The 16,184-nt window shown below is 37.6% G+C and overlaps 1 protein-coding gene across 1 annotated transcript in view; it reads left to right on the top strand.

The window, feature by feature from the left end:
• LOC137396317 (uncharacterized) overlaps positions 1-7,211 on the top strand; it is a 196,011-nt gene extending 188,800 nt beyond the window's left edge. The window contains exon 2 of the mRNA XM_068082539.1: positions 6,841-7,211. Coding sequence (XP_067938640.1) covers positions 6,841-6,974 — 134 coding nt within the window. The 3' untranslated portion in view covers positions 6,975-7,211. The remainder of the gene's footprint in view (positions 1-6,840) is intronic.
• The last annotated feature ends 8,973 nt before the right edge of the window (positions 7,212-16,184 follow it).

A 16,184-nucleotide genomic window follows, 5' to 3' on the forward strand; every position in this document is an offset into this window, starting at 1 on the left:
TTTGTTGTAACATTATTCACATTTTCTCTAGAACTTCAGTATGTACATCAACATGAATATTCCCTGACATAATGTTCATATTACACAATGTAGTGGCTGAAGTGATGAAATACTAGTCATACAGTAACTATACTGTAGACTACACAATCCGTGACAGTCAATCACTGTTAATGCATAGTGAACAGTGATTGTTGCACATGTTGCAGGCTGTCATAGATGTTTAGCAAAATATGGGGCAACTTTGACAGCTGCAATTGTTTCTGACATATCCTTAGTAAAGGCATCAGTCTATGATGCCTTTACTATGTCATACGCTGATTTAGTGTGAACTGGCCTTTATTGATCCCAGTATATGCATTTTACTATATAAGTGTACTGCATGTACAATGAGGGACACGTACATGTATTTATACGTATAGTAATTGTGAGAGTTTAGGAATCAGTTTAAATGTTCTGAAGTGTTGAAATTATAGCTCTTCCTTAACAAAACCCTATTTTCAATATTGAGGTAAATTCCTGTTTTATAAGGGTCTGCAAAATAACCTCTGTGAAATAGGGTCAATTTCTGGGTATAATGAACCACTCCTTTAAGTCTGATATTTATAGATTCTTCAGTCATAAACCATATTAATAATTAATAACCCGGTGTTTTGGTTACAAATTGATAGAAAAGTTAGTCTGTTGCTAAAAATGATCAGTTAGCCTCAGATCCACTGTTTAAAATATAGCGTACACAGGAGTTAACTAAGCTATGTTATTGTATTGTCAATAATGGGCAGTCTCAGTGTATTTTATACTCTATGTTGCCTAACCAGGTCCCACTGTATGAGCTGCCATCAACACATTCACATAATAATTATCATTGTTACATGGAATGATAGAGCACCTTTAGCCATATCAATAGTTAACAGTCTGGTGTTTAGGTGAGAAATAGCTGGGTAAAAATAGCTAGGTTGGCATGCTTCCAAGTAATAATTATAACAATGCTTAATATTGGACACTGCTGATAGCAGTTGATATTAGTATTATATAACTAATTATTAGTTTATAGTTGTACATCATTGTATGGCAGCGCTGTCATATTGACTGAACTCTGAGTGTTTTATGGTATAAAATAATTGTTTTTCAATGCTCTTGGATCGCTCAGAAAAAATGTAATCTTAATAAAAATGACTTTAATATTACCTACAGAGGAATGTAAAAATGGTGATAAAACTGGAATCATGAATTCTATGAGCTAATATATTTTCTTTCAAGTGCAATATTTCTGTGTAAAATATTTAATAACTGTTGCTATTCACATGTACACTCTATATTCTACAGGTGAGAGAAGAGATATTGAGTTAGAAGTTATCTCATCCCGTGATATTATCGTTGAAGAACAAAAAGCTCCACCTGTTCAACTCCCCAAGTCCCTCACCAGACTGTCCAGCATACAACTGCCATCCGGCCCCCTCTCCATCTGCCACTATAAGGGTAACACATATATTGGACTATTGGATAAGACAGTCAGCAGAGTAGACATTGATAATAACATCACCAACAAGTTCATCTGCACCCCCGGTCCAGTAGAGTCTCTCACTTGCTACAAGGACAGGCTCTACACTCTGTCTGGTACTAGTCCTCGTACAGTCAGTGTCTACAGCATGGAAGGGGAACTCATCACCAGCTGGAAGCATCCGTATCATCGCTCCTGGTCTGACATGCTGGTGATCATTAAAGACAAGGTTCTTATCGCTGACCCACCCAACAGCAGGATCACTACCTATTCTCTAGATGGTCAGGTTCTACATCATATTCCCTGTCCTCCTCTCACTGATAGCAGCCGTGTCACCATGTGCGCCCCTGATAACTCATCTCTCATCTTATCATCCTACAGACATTCCACAGTATTTAAAATAGACACGGCCACCCATGAAGTCCTATGGACTCTCACTGGAGTGAAGTACCCTAGAGGGCTAGTCAGCTATGGTGAATATGTTCTACTGGCTGCACGCAACAACAAATCTATATACAACATTAATTCTACTACAGGTTAGTTATTAGCATGATGCAGGGTTATTATTGTATGTGTTGCTATTATGCAGGAATACATTATAGTTAAATTGTGTACATGGTTATAAGGAAGCATGCCAATTATTTGCATAGTTGAAATATGACTAGCAAAATTGGTTGGTAGACTGAGCTCTCGCAAAAGGTAGTCTGAGTTCTCATTGTAGGCAAATTTGAGTGAAACTGTTTTAAAAAATTATTGATTGGCTCATAACACAAAACTGAAATTTTACAGAATTTGTCATAATTTTTAATGAAAAATATGATGAAAACTACTAAAGCAGTGAGTTATATTAAAGGTTGACTTGCAACAAAATTCACATTACAGTTATTTGGTATCAAAAGATTCGCCATGTTTTACTCTGTTGTGTGGTAGGTGCCAAATATGTGGAAATGTGATTAAAAGCTCTTAAAAGCTCAAAAACAAAAAGCCGCCGTAGATTGGAATCTCTTGATTTCGATGACGCATCCGCGCTGTATGGTTATTGTCTTGTCACGTGATGTTCTCGCGTGAATTGAAAGGCCAATAAAAAGCTCAATATCAAACTTATCGTAGCAATAGTTTATGATAATCACTTCGGGTTTTACCTAAGACCCCGTATCAAATATAGATGCTCGCTACTTTACAGTTTCGGCTTGGCCATTCCGTTCGACTATTCATGTCTGAGTTGCGATCATAAAAAATGTCAAATTCTGAAGAGTTAAGACCCTGGCGTTTCGAGCATGACGCTCTATCTGAAGAAAATCCTCAACAGAATAAAACCTCCCAGCAAGTAAGCACCGCCACTAGCCAGCTCTTATGTGCCAAGCTAGCTAGTAGTAATAGTTTTAGCTTGAGAGTGATAGAACGAATATTATTATATATGATTTTAATGATGATAATTATCGCTTCAATATTGCGAAAAAATAATTACAGATTTTTCTCGAATGACAACATTAACAATTTTAATATTTAAATCTAGTGCTGCACTGACATACTGTTGGATAACATCGACCTGATGTATTAGCTATGGTTGCATAGACATATCTGTTCATTTCTTTAGGAGCTAATACCACCGGCTACAGAGTGCTGTGCCTGCGAGCGTTGTCAAGACATGCCATCTCTTCCTGAATGTTTGTGCTGCCATTATGCTGAGTTTGCGCATTGTCTCCTTCACCGAGGGGAGCATGAATGCCTGCGTATGCATCCTGGTGTAAACGAATTTGTGGCGTCTGCACCCCTTGAGTTGAGGTGGAATAATTACCTGCGATATCATAGTGAGTTGGATATTCATTTAATGCCAACGACACCAAGGTTATGCTAATGTGTCAAGCATTGTCTACAATTCTTGTGTTACACATTTAATGCATCAGTTGAACACACATATTCTGAACTCGTGGAACACAACGAGAACTGGTATATTTGGCTTGTACACTTACTACAGTAGAGAGTGTATTAGTTTTATGATTTTATTATATAAAGATCGAGATTATTTTGATGATCAGCAATTATTGTTTTTCAATAGTTGTTTTGGTAGATAATCTATTCCCATTTGGAGAGCCATCGCCAAATGCTCGGAAAAGGTTGTGTGCATACCGCAATCTTGTTTTGGTTTATGCCGCAAATCTTGTTTGCAAGTCTGCAAACTCTTCTTCATCATTCGTTGGTGGGAAAAGAGCCCGAATCTTAGACACCAAGCATGCAGGTAGAGGCCGTCGCTCACGGCGACAAATTTGCGGCATAAGCCAAAACACAAGCTTGCAGTATGCACACAACCTTTGTAACAACATCCGTTGTAATGGACCTCACTCTCAGGCCGTGGGAAATTAGATCGGACTGGCATCGCTTGAAGCCTTCCAGCTCCATGGTGTTAGAGCTGGTGGTCTCTGTTGACTGCAATGTAAAGAAAGTTACGACCAACAATTACTTTCACATTATTTGAATGAACTATTTAGCTAGATGAGCAACTTCATGTTTATGTATTGATAACTACTAAAAAATTTGGGTTTTTGTCAGGCTGTGAAGTAAAAACTGTCAAAGTTTTACCTTGACAAGATGGCTGCTGACTATTAAACCGCAGCTCTGATCCATCATAGTGTAGGCTCTGTATAGTGCGCAATGCCCCGGACTATCGCATCTACCGTCACCTGCCAAATCAAGCTCCCAATCGATTGCTGCCATCAATCCCTCGTTATGCAGGGTGTACTGCTCAGCAATACACTGTAAAATATTGTAAAACTTCATTATACAAGATTAATTTGTATCATTATCATTAGTCTAAGAATGTAGAATCCTCTTCCCCCTTTTTGTGCTATATTATGATGAATCAGAATTTTGAATTATAATATATTTTGCTTGAAGGATGACATATTTTCATTTCAAAAAAAAATTGTTTCTAAATGTTGTTATTCAATTAGTGTGCCAAGCTTTTACTCACATTTTTCAAGTTTATGAGTAAATATTAACACTCACACCATGTAAGTATTCTCTTTGTTGGTAGAGGCAAACGCTGTGGCTTGGTATTGCGATGTTCAGGAGCGACAGAAAACGGAGGTTCTGTGTAAGGCATCCGCCAGAAAAGAGTGATGCAGCTGCCAGCAGGGGGTTGATGACGTGAGCTCTGTTCACCCTGGCAGTTGTTTCCCAAGTGTACGATCGGTGACAGGAGGCACATGTAACCTTGAACTCTACCCATCCGCCTTCTCGCACCATCGTGAATGAGCAGGGGAGGGCGCAGGTGTGACAGTGAAATAGTGGCTGGAGTGCTGTCACACTTAATATTATTTTCTCCTCTTTGAAGGAGGATTCGGTTCTGAAATCACAACACAATAGTTGACTTGCAATAAGATTTGTACAACATCATTTCCTGTTATTATATCATATTTGCTTGATCAGAAAAAGAATAAATATATAGCCATGCAATCATGACACAGATTTTACAAAACCCTATCAGAATCCATGATATTGTAAACATAAAATGTGAGTAATAACTCTATGGATATTTTTTATATTTTGTCAAGTTTGGTTTAGTTCAGCTCTATCTTACATGTAATTGGAGAGCGTTTGACGCTGGCCAACATAGCGCTCAAACTCTTCCCAGTCTTCAGTGGTTGGCACAAACTCTTCATCTAATAATAATCAACTAATAATATTAATATGCTATTAACGATGATACCAGAAAATGACAATAACTATTTTATATAACATATCTATAAGTGAGTGGGGTTAAGAAATTTGGCGAAATTAATCGTGAAACAACATTATTTTATCAATTATATATTAATATATTACGTTTTACAGATAGATATGCAGTATGAATTAGTTTTGTTATTATAATAAGAATGATACACGTAATTAAAAAGATAAAATACTAATAATATAATATTACAATTAAATGACATTAATATTGTTATATTAAATATAGATTAATACAGTACTATTAGGAGAATACTAGATAATAACCCGAGTTACAACTACTAATACAAGTAGTTCATAAAATAAATTACTCACGTGCTTTGGTGATATGTGGAGTATGCAAACAGGTTAGAAAACATGTCGTCTTTGAACTGGCGAAAACAAAGGTAAGAGTAAGCAGACGAATAAATAAAGTTTGTCACATCCAGCTTCACCCAGTTGCTCCACGCCCGGTGAAGGTCTAGTCTTTTCTCAGCTCTTGGCCAAAAAAAGGTGCTTCTCAGTTTGGCAGCTGCACAAACACTATGTGGCGCGTTAGACATTATGACGAATTGAAATAAACAAGTTTAATATGAGATAGCGTGTTTGCCATTTGCGATAGATCAAACTTGAACTGAAACTAACATTATCTGATCATGTGACTTACAATTCCCGCCATATGGCGCGAAAAATTTCTACAGCATTTTTCAACCATCATAGCGGACCAAAAAGCTCATCATTTTTATCAGAGAATGATATGCAATCGTTCAAGCTAAGCTTAAAAAATTAAACATATTTTTATGCTATGTTTTGAGATATCAGTGCTCAAAGTTGCAGCATTACGATGCCGATAAGATAGACGCGTAAGAACAATAGACATGGTTTTTATCGCAAGCGTGAAGTATATTTGTGAAAATAGTTCGACGAATAAGGATGCATGAAAGTGTAAACATAAACTATCTCGCACACATTTTAGCCGTTTTAGCACACATACGTCACATTTTAGCCGTTTTGGAAAACGAATCCAAACTAGGGCGGTCTCGTGTGGCTGCGATTTTCTGTTCGTTTTTGAGCTTTTAAGAGCTTGTAATCACATTCCCACATATTTGGCACTTACAACACAATAGTGTAAGACATGGCGAATCTTTTGATACCAAATAACTGTAATGTGAATTTTGTTGCAAGTCAACCTTTAACAACAAGAAAGTGTGTATCAGTACCTTATCATTATGTAAGATAGCAGTGATGAATTTTATTGTCCTGTAGAAATCCTGTACTCTGTTCTTCATAATCAAGTACTTCTGAGTGCACTTGTGAGTGTTCTGTGTGTTATAAAATAGCATTCCCAGCTCTTATCACACCTGAGATAAATATAGAGATGCTCGTACCATTCTAGGGGAGGACCTGCTGCCCTGCCCTAGTGTCATTCCGTGGTGCAGTGGTTATTATTTGGTTATGAGAGAGCCAAGCATCTACAGCTTAGAAGTTTTCCATAAAATTTTGTATCAGCTTTGGCGGTGCTTCCATGTTTATTTTATGTTTCTATCAAGAAGAGCTGCCTGACAGCAGTGTCCATGTAGAGCTAATATTTATTTGTGGAAGTCTGACTGTGTATTTATTATTATATATTGTAGGGAGTATAGTCTCTCAGATGGCACATGATGATAAAGCTGGAGGTAGTGTGTTCTCCTTAGAGGTGTCTGGTTCCACCCTATTCCTTCCTAAATTTAACAGCAAGGAGGTCATCTTCTACAAGATGAACTATTAATACCGGAGACTACAGTCAATGTCACGAGAATAAAGGTCGTTATGTAAAGACATGTGGAGAGACATTATTACAAATGACTAGCAGCTGAGTCTCTATTTGAGACTTAACACACTACATAGCCATATGAAAATGCGAGGCGCAACAGAGCTGACTCAAAGGCCAAGTCTTCATAGTCTTACGCTCGTCCATATGCTTCTGAGCCATCCACTTCTGCCCCCGTCTCGCTCCCTGGCAGCGCAGCCAACATTCGTAGAGATTCAGCTTTCTCCACTGAGCCGCCATCGCGCACCTCGAGGATATACAAAGTGGAAGAAAAGACCAAGAGTAAAAAATAAAAACTATAATTAACCTATAATGTTAGTTTTGTTCTTAGGCCTTCCTTAAATTTTGCTTTAGAAGTATTTTATATATGAATAATAAATCAATGTATTAGGTTGCCAGGTGTTGACTGTAGCCTTGCTAAGCCTTGTTGCTGTTTTCATAAAAAAGAGCTCTATATAATGACCCTTGAAAGGAGCCTATGCTGGCAATCTGCCAGATCGACAATAGGACTGGTTGCATGCATTGTCATGGTTCTAATTAGGCTTGAGATGGGAAAGAGAGCTTCGCCATGAACTATTGTTGTCATTGCCCCTTTAGTTTCACCTATTCTTACAAAGAAATTCAGAAACATAGTTTCAATAGATAAACAATGGATCGAGTTAAGTTATTGCCAGGGCCATACAAGTACTAATATAATAATTTCAAGACAATTAGGATAATCGCACTGGAATACTAGGATTCGTCTCCCTGGTCGTACAACCTATTTTATTCTTTAGTATGGATATTTATATGAGAATGTTCTCGGTTGTAATCAAATACACTGTGTATATGCAAGTTTTAGGAATTATTTAAGAGTTTCTTAATCAAAGATGTTATATCTTTCTCTTTTAATGTTGTATCACACTTGAAAATTCAACAATCCAAAAATACATTATCCAATAATGAATACATTGCTTCGCCGAATGCTATTGCCTACCATACCACTACAACTGGGCTGATAGGTAGAACCAGGACATGCTAGCCCTCCAGACTGGTTCCCATATATGCTGCAAGCACATTCGACAGCACTGTATGGCTATCAATGGGGCAATGTAAGACTTTGAGCAGGCTATTTCGGCGGTCAGCGCAAGAGTTCAACTTGCAACTATTGCGACAAGTTGCAAAACGAACTTTCCCAAAATGTACTGTACAAGTGAGGATCATTGTAAAATGGCATGTCGCATGAATGTTTTAAAAGTAATGCTAAAGATTTTAATGAAAAAATAATTGCATTGCTAATAAAACTGCATTATTAGCAAAGCAGTTTTAAGTAGAGAGAAACCGCCGAGTTCAGCGTCACAAGTTTTTTGCTGTGCAAGATTATCACCAGGCTTAAGCCTGGTTCCTATATCGATTGCGATACTCCGGCGGTAACTTGCGCAGCAAACTTTTGCGACGTTAGGCTCGGAGGCGTATGTTCACATAAAAGATGCATTGCTAAACATAATCGCGTAATCAAATAAAATGTTCGCTAGCCATGTCGTTTCTATAATGGTGACCTTCACCCGTACATCGCATTTCAGGAAGGTTTTGCCAGCAGACTTTTGCGAAATTTGAACAGCGCAAAACTATTGCGATGCTGCCGGCAACTACCGGTGGTACCCGTACTCGTGTAGAGCTAAGCAAAGGACAGAAGAATTCATTGAGAGCATCAATCAGAGGACATCCACCAAACAACTATCAAGCAAATAACTAACAAGCAAACTACTAACAAACAAATAGCTAACAAGCAGACAACTAACAAGCAAACAACTAACAAGCAAACAAGCAAACAACTAACAAACAAACAACTTACAAGCAAATAACTAACAAGCAGACAACTAACAAGCAAACAACTAACAAGCAAGAAGCGAACAACAAACAAACCACTAACAAGCAAACAAGTAACAAGCAAATAACTAACAAGCAAACAACTAACAAGCAAACAACTAACAAGCAAACAACTATCAAGCAAATAACTAACAAGCAAACTACTAACAAACAAATAGCTAACAAGCAGACAACTAACAAGCAAACAACTAACAAGCAAACAACTAACAAGCAAACAACTAACAAGCAAACAACTAACAAGCAATCAATTAACATGTAATGAACAGACAAACAATCAAACTAACCAGACATATTAAAACGCTGTAAAAAGCCTTGATGGCTTTGAAAGTTAATGGACCAATCTTTATTTTGAGTACAAAAGAGAAATCCGTGTGTCTGATTTACCTAGTAAAGATGATGTAGTAAAGATTTAAGCTGTCGTTTGCTGTGAGCTACAGTAATTGCTGCTCTAGTAGTTGCCTCTGGTTATTTACAATGTTTACTCCTTTATAGGCTGTCTTCTGGCAGGGCAAGTTGAAACTCTAAACTCTGACATGGTCTGTTGACCTGCATCACTACCTCTGCTACAGCTGATCAATACAATGAAACAAACAATTTTGTAGCTGCACAATACCATCCACAATGTTTCATGATTTCAGCTCATTTTTACACTGCTGAATTAGCTGATAATAATATCTAAACTACTTTTGTGCAGATCAAATCTTTGCTGGTTGCATTTCGCACAAATGATTCTCAATTTTAGAAATGTGCACACTCATGCAGCACAACCTTTAGCCTAAAGTGAGTCATTCCATATGCCATCGTGAATATAAACTGTTTTTAAATATGTCAAAGCAAACAAGGAACTGTTATTAGCTTGACATGGTTATTAATTATGTCTTTTGTGTTGCTTTAGCATTTTAGCAAAAAACTGAAATGATTTAAAGTTGGAAAAGAGACTTAGATATGAGTCATTACTAATATGATTTTGTAGAATCTTTTTCTATTGGACACTTGTTTTTACTGGTTTTTAAATATTATAGAACATCAATGTGGTGGTTGAACGGAGGAGGCAATCAATTAGAGGTTTTATGGTAAGCAGATGCAAGTCTAGAGAATATAATACCTGTAAAGAAAAGACCTGATAGAGACCGACATTTTCTTTGCTAGCCAAAGACTCGGAACACACAGAAACTGGAGATGAATCAGAAAGCAAATCATCATAATAGATAGGGCTCCCCATGGGGTGTGGTTAAGACCCCCTCCGCCTCCCCTATTCATACACTTGCTAAAATCCCTGAAACTCGGTACCCCACAATGTCTTTCTGTGAAACTCGTAGAGCTGAAGTTGGCATATGAATGACTCTAAGACTTGATGTTTGCTGAAGCAGAACTTGTGTGGATCAGCTTCATACCCATATTTTGCTTTATTGGCAACTAGCCAACCTACAATCAGATGGTGACCTGGTCATTTTATTAACCTCTATTGAAAGTTGTCACAACATTCTTGATTTACATATCATATTATTCTTATGGTATTTTGACTAGCTTCATTCTACCTGAAAGTTTTGCAATAAGTGGATATAATTATACTTATATATTTACTTACAACTATATTTACTAGCCAAATGCCTGACGACGTTGCACGGGTATTAAAAACCAGCTTACAAACAGGTACAAGTAATTTAGTTGCCAGCCACTTGCCATTAGCCTGACAAATTGCCAAAAAAAATTTGATTATGCTACTATCAGTAGCACTAAACTTACCAATATAAACCAAGAGAACAAGCTATAGTCACATTGAGCAACAAAGAATGCTATGCCTATATTAACTGACATAACAGCTCATATTGCCTCAAAATTCAATGCATCTCACATAGAGTGAGATGCACACAACGTCTACCGTTGCTTATTTGGTAAAATATTTGCCTGTTGAAGGGAGGGCTGTGAGATCATATCTAGCATTAAACAGATATTTCATTCCTAGATCTTTATAGCTATAGCTAAACAAACCGACACGCACACACAAGCACACTCACATGCACACACACATACATTCATCTATATATTATGTATTTTTCACAGTATGTCTGTATATATGCTGGTCTGTTGATCCTCATTCCGGCATTAAAGTCATGGCTTAAGGTCATTAGAAGCCTAACATTATTACCTAGCTTAGTGGAATTTTCCGATGGCAATATGTCATGCTACAAGCTTGAAAGGCACAGTTGCTTGACAAATTTTGAAAACCTTTACGTTGTTTTTTATTGTTTTTCTCCTAATTTATTTCAACTACACAAAACACTTCCCTCATGATATGTAGTTTTAAAGTAAAAATGGGAAACGTTGGTATATGTTAAATACAAGTCAATTTGTGATCCAACAACTTTTTTATTACCCGGGCAATGCCGGTTGGTACATCTAGTTTTATATATAGATGCTAGCGGAATGCCAAACATTGCACGAGTCTTTAAAATCAGCATACAAACAGGGACAGGTAATGTGGTTGCCGTCCATTTGCCATTAGCCTAGTCTATAGCCAATGGCTAGTTGGGGCGTGTACTAATAACACCGCAAGAGCAAGCATTATATGACATTGTGCCATGCAGAGCGGTATGCAAATTTTACCCAAATAGCATCATAAGTCACCCAATGAATCATTCAATCTCGCTTAGCTTGATTGGGACAATATTGGCTTGGAAATGGGAGGATCTAAGATCAAATCCAGCATGAAACAAATAATTCAATCCTAAATTTTAATAACTATATCTCGAACACTAACACACACACGCACGCACGCACATACACACACACACACACACACACACACACACACACACACACACACACATACCCACAAACTTCGAGATTTCTACACCTGCAGTTACAGTGAATTGCTTTCAAAACAGTAATAATTTTATCAGTTACCTGAGAATTGACACAAAGAACTTAGCAAACACTAAACCATATTCTTTTAAGGCAAGTATTCAATCATCATAGCAAAGTGTTTAGTCATCTTTAAATTAGTCATGAAGATCTCAGGCTATAGTGCTGATGCTAGTGCTGATGCTTATCTGTTTAGCTGCTGTCGATAGCCCCCGTCCGACTTGGTATTCTCTAATATAGATCAAAGCTACTGTAGTTCCTGTAATACAGTCAGAGGTAGGCGATCAGAAAATATTGAAAATAGATTTAAAGAGACTGAGAGGACATGCTATAAAAAACCCACAAATGACAAGTGGAACTTTGATTTGTCGGGCAAAATCACTGTGTATAAAATGTTAAAGTCAGCAATTACATTTGTTCTGAACCTTAAGTTTTATCTGATCGGTGGCTGGTTGAAATTACTGAATAGCAACTGTAGAATCGAGTGCACCTAACACTGTTGGTAGCCTGTTTCTGGCAATGCTTCTTGCTTTGGGCATGATAATGAACTTATTTGCCCAACCGAACAACTACCTCAAAAAAGTTGAGTGAAAAGATAACTCCAAAGGTTGAATAACCAATATGTAACATAAAAAGGAAACTTGATCAGGTAGTAAACTATTATTACTGAGCCCTACTTTACTAGGGAGATGAAAAACTCAGGTGCAAAAATTTGGTCTTTTGCAGCACATAACGCTTCTACATGTATGTGCATATTTATAGTAGTACCTGCACCGCTTGTCTCCGTAATTGGTGACGCCTTTATACATGTAACTAGTCCACATAGTGAAAGTGGTACCTACAAAACTCATCTATACTTGCTTGTGACCTCCACATACATAGGACAAATCAAAATATTTTTGAATTGGCACTTGTGAAGGCTGCCTGTGTATTTGACTACTTGACTAGTGACATTTACCAAGCTCATCAACCTTGTAATAGTGAAACCTGCAGAGCTTGTCTGTGTATTTCTTTAGTGAGAGCAGCCAGTACAAAGTTTACTCTTATAGCTATACTCTGGCAGTCCAATACTCTGTGAAAGACTGTCAGGTGTAAAACCCTCATGTAGAGTTGTTAAAAGATGCTTGGTGATGGTAGACTGGCACATGTGTTAGCAATCTGGTTTATCAAGCTGAAGGTGAAGAGTTCAAATCTCAGGCCCTGGATTTTTTTCTAAACTTTCAACTGAGGCTTTACAAGAATGGACACTGATATTATTATGGTGAAGACTAACACTCTGACAGTCTGTTGTGCCATGATATATCCTCATCTGTAGTAATTAAATGAAAAACTATCCCATGGCAAGACAGTAGGTTGTCATAGGTGGTGGGGTGTTGGTCTACCAAGCCAGAAGCTGCTAGTTCAAATACTGTAGACAGTAATATATTTTCCTGAATTTTCCTGAGTGGTATCATACGGATGAAAAATCAAAGATCTTACATTGGCAACAATATAATCAATAATATATTATTATAAATAATGAAAGATTTTTGTAGAAAGAGAGAGAGTGCAATCATAGCAGCAAGTACAAGTAACGATATTTTGATGAACGGAAATACAATTAGTTGAGCATTTCTTTGATTATCTAATAAGGTGAGTGGTGGAAAAAGAATTATAAAATAAATCTGGAACCACAACAATTGAAAATAGAACAGAAAAGTACAAATAACTTATTAACCTGAATTACGGCTCACATAACAAATAATCATTTAAACGGAGTGACTATGTCAAAAAGTCTAAAAAGTATTCCGTCTACATAAATCATACGAATCATTACACACTTCACAACTCCATCAACTTTTGCATACCTTGTGACTTTCTAATTGTAAGTCATTTTATACACGATTTACCAAAAGAAAGGTGACGAGCATGTGTTATAAAGCAATGGAATAACCAGAAGTATCGTGACTGTCTCGCCTTTGTTGCACTTCTCAAGGTCAAACATAATGTTTTGTTAACAGGTCAATAACCAAGCTATGAAAGATCACCTTACAGGTACCTGCCCACTCATAAACTCATAGAATCTCCCATACCCACATTTGTTTACATAATCATTGACAAGCACGTCTTCACCGATTGCTGTGACATCATCATCAGTGGACTGTATTCGTTGATCAGCTGTAGCAGAGGTAGTGATGCAGGTCAACAGACCATGTCAGAATTTATGGTGCGTTTAAACTGGCCGATTTTGTTACCGATTTTTTCGTGCACAGACAAATTTGATGAGTCGGTGTCGGTAGGTGTGAACAGAAAAATCGGTGTCGGCACCGATCTGAAAGTCCGTGTCGGAGCTACCCAGCAGTGCCCGGTTGCACCGACAAGTCGGACGCTCATCAGCCAATCAGAAGCTAGGAGCCTCTAGTTAAATGAGCCTAGGCTTTAATGACAGTGCTAAGTTTATGAAACGAAAGGGCTAGGTTTAATGAGAGGCTAGAAGACTGTTATTAAAATTTCCCTCGTTCTCTTTTTAATTGTGAACCAGCATGGCTAGCAACGATGTGAACGCGAGAGTACCCAAAAATCAAGTTTTTTTCTTTAATTTAATTAAAAGTGAATAGCCAGTTGTACGACTACTACTAGTTCTACTACTAGTACTACTGTAAATACCACTGTAAAGAAATTTGCCGGTCCTTACTTGGCACGATTTAGATTATGTCATACAGAAATACATTGCGTGTAATTTCATTCAATGTTTTATTAGCGAAGGAAATTCACTAGCTGAGGAGCGTACGGCCATTTGCTCTGTCTACTAAGTGAGCGTTGCTCCCTTATATACAATAAAATTGCCCGTTCCGGCTAACGGGACCGAGTGAGAACACCGGCTAGCAATGTTTAAATGACCAATAATTAGGCCCGCTAGTGCGTTGATATGACAACATAAACGACGACAATAGATAGCATAACGAGTAACAAGGCCAACAATAAAAAGGCAATAAAGAGAGAATAAAAAGGACAACTCATATAATAAAATATTTACAGACATATAAAATATATACAAACAAATAATTACAAGAAGTGTAAAGTGTTGGTCCGGCGTCCATCACACTACTACTACCACAAATATACATTCACCATTCAATCTTCTTCATTATTCATTTTATTTATTATAAGTACTCGAACGAAAGAACTGTACGTACAGTTCTTTGCTCGGATTTTCATTGCCTCATCATTCATTCATTGCTTGGAATTCAGTAGTTGCTTCTAGCAGTAGTAGTAGGAGCAGTAGTAGTAGTGTAGTACTAGTATATAATTTTCCACATCAAGCGCGTTGATTTTTATGTGTACTCGTCTTCGCGTGGTCGGGTGAAGGTCAGAACGGCGAAACGCTGTGATTGGCTGTTGGTACCGACAAAAATCGTTTGATCGTTGCAATGTAAAGTGGGAGTCGGTGTCGGCACCCATGCGTGAAATGTCGGAGGTACCTGTCTGAGTCGGGGTATTGGCACCTAATCGGAGTCGGTGTCGGCCAGTGTAAACGCACCATTAGAGTTTCAACTTGCCCTGCCAGAGGACAGCCTATAAAGGAGTAAACATTGTAAATAACCAGAGGCAACTACTAGAGCAGCAATTACTGTAGCTCACAGCACACGACACCTTAAATCTTTACTACATCATCTTTACTAGGTAAATCAGACACACGGATTTCTCTTTTGTACTCAAAATAAAGATTGGTCCATTAATTTTCAAAGTCATCAAGGCTTTTTACAGCGTTTTAATATGTCTCTCAGACAACACAATTGACGCAACAAGCTACGCCCATAAATATGGGACGTTTTGAGGAACGGAAGTTCCTAAAAACGTTCCTGACACAGCTTTGTGACCTAGCCTAGCTATTTAGGGACGGAAGTTGGTGATGTTTAGTTTGATCTAGAATTATAGATAAGAGTGTTTTAAAACCCAATAATCTCTAAACTCCGCCTTCAAAATAATCTCAATCTTTTCTGAAAGGTAGATAAGCTATTTAACAATGCTTGTAGCTTGTTAAATGATGTTTAATAGTCTGAAGGTCTAGATAAATGAGCTCAAAGGGCCTTATTTTATTATAAGCTAGAGTTGTTATTGGATCACTTGTAAGCTATGCTATGCCATAAAAATAACGATCTGCGCTAAAGGTATCTCGGCATTGTCATGTTGACGGTGGTCGTCGATTATTGAACCATGAATTGATGTCATTGATGAAGCATCGCGGAAACGCAGAGCAAGTTTGCAGTTGACAAACTTTCCCAATGCTTCGTCGAGCATTGGCAACCGCCTTTCAAATGTGAACTATTTCAGCGATGGTAATTCACGGTAGTGGATAGCGTGATCTATTCACATCCATTTATGATTGTCGCTGTGGGACTACATTTTGATTCACACATGCTAAAACGGAGAGGTTTCTTCGCAAAAAATTAA

Source organism: Watersipora subatra, chromosome 5, assembly GCF_963576615.1.
Source record: "Watersipora subatra chromosome 5, tzWatSuba1.1, whole genome shotgun sequence".
NCBI classification, from domain to species: domain Eukaryota; kingdom Metazoa; phylum Bryozoa; class Gymnolaemata; order Cheilostomatida; family Watersiporidae; genus Watersipora; species Watersipora subatra.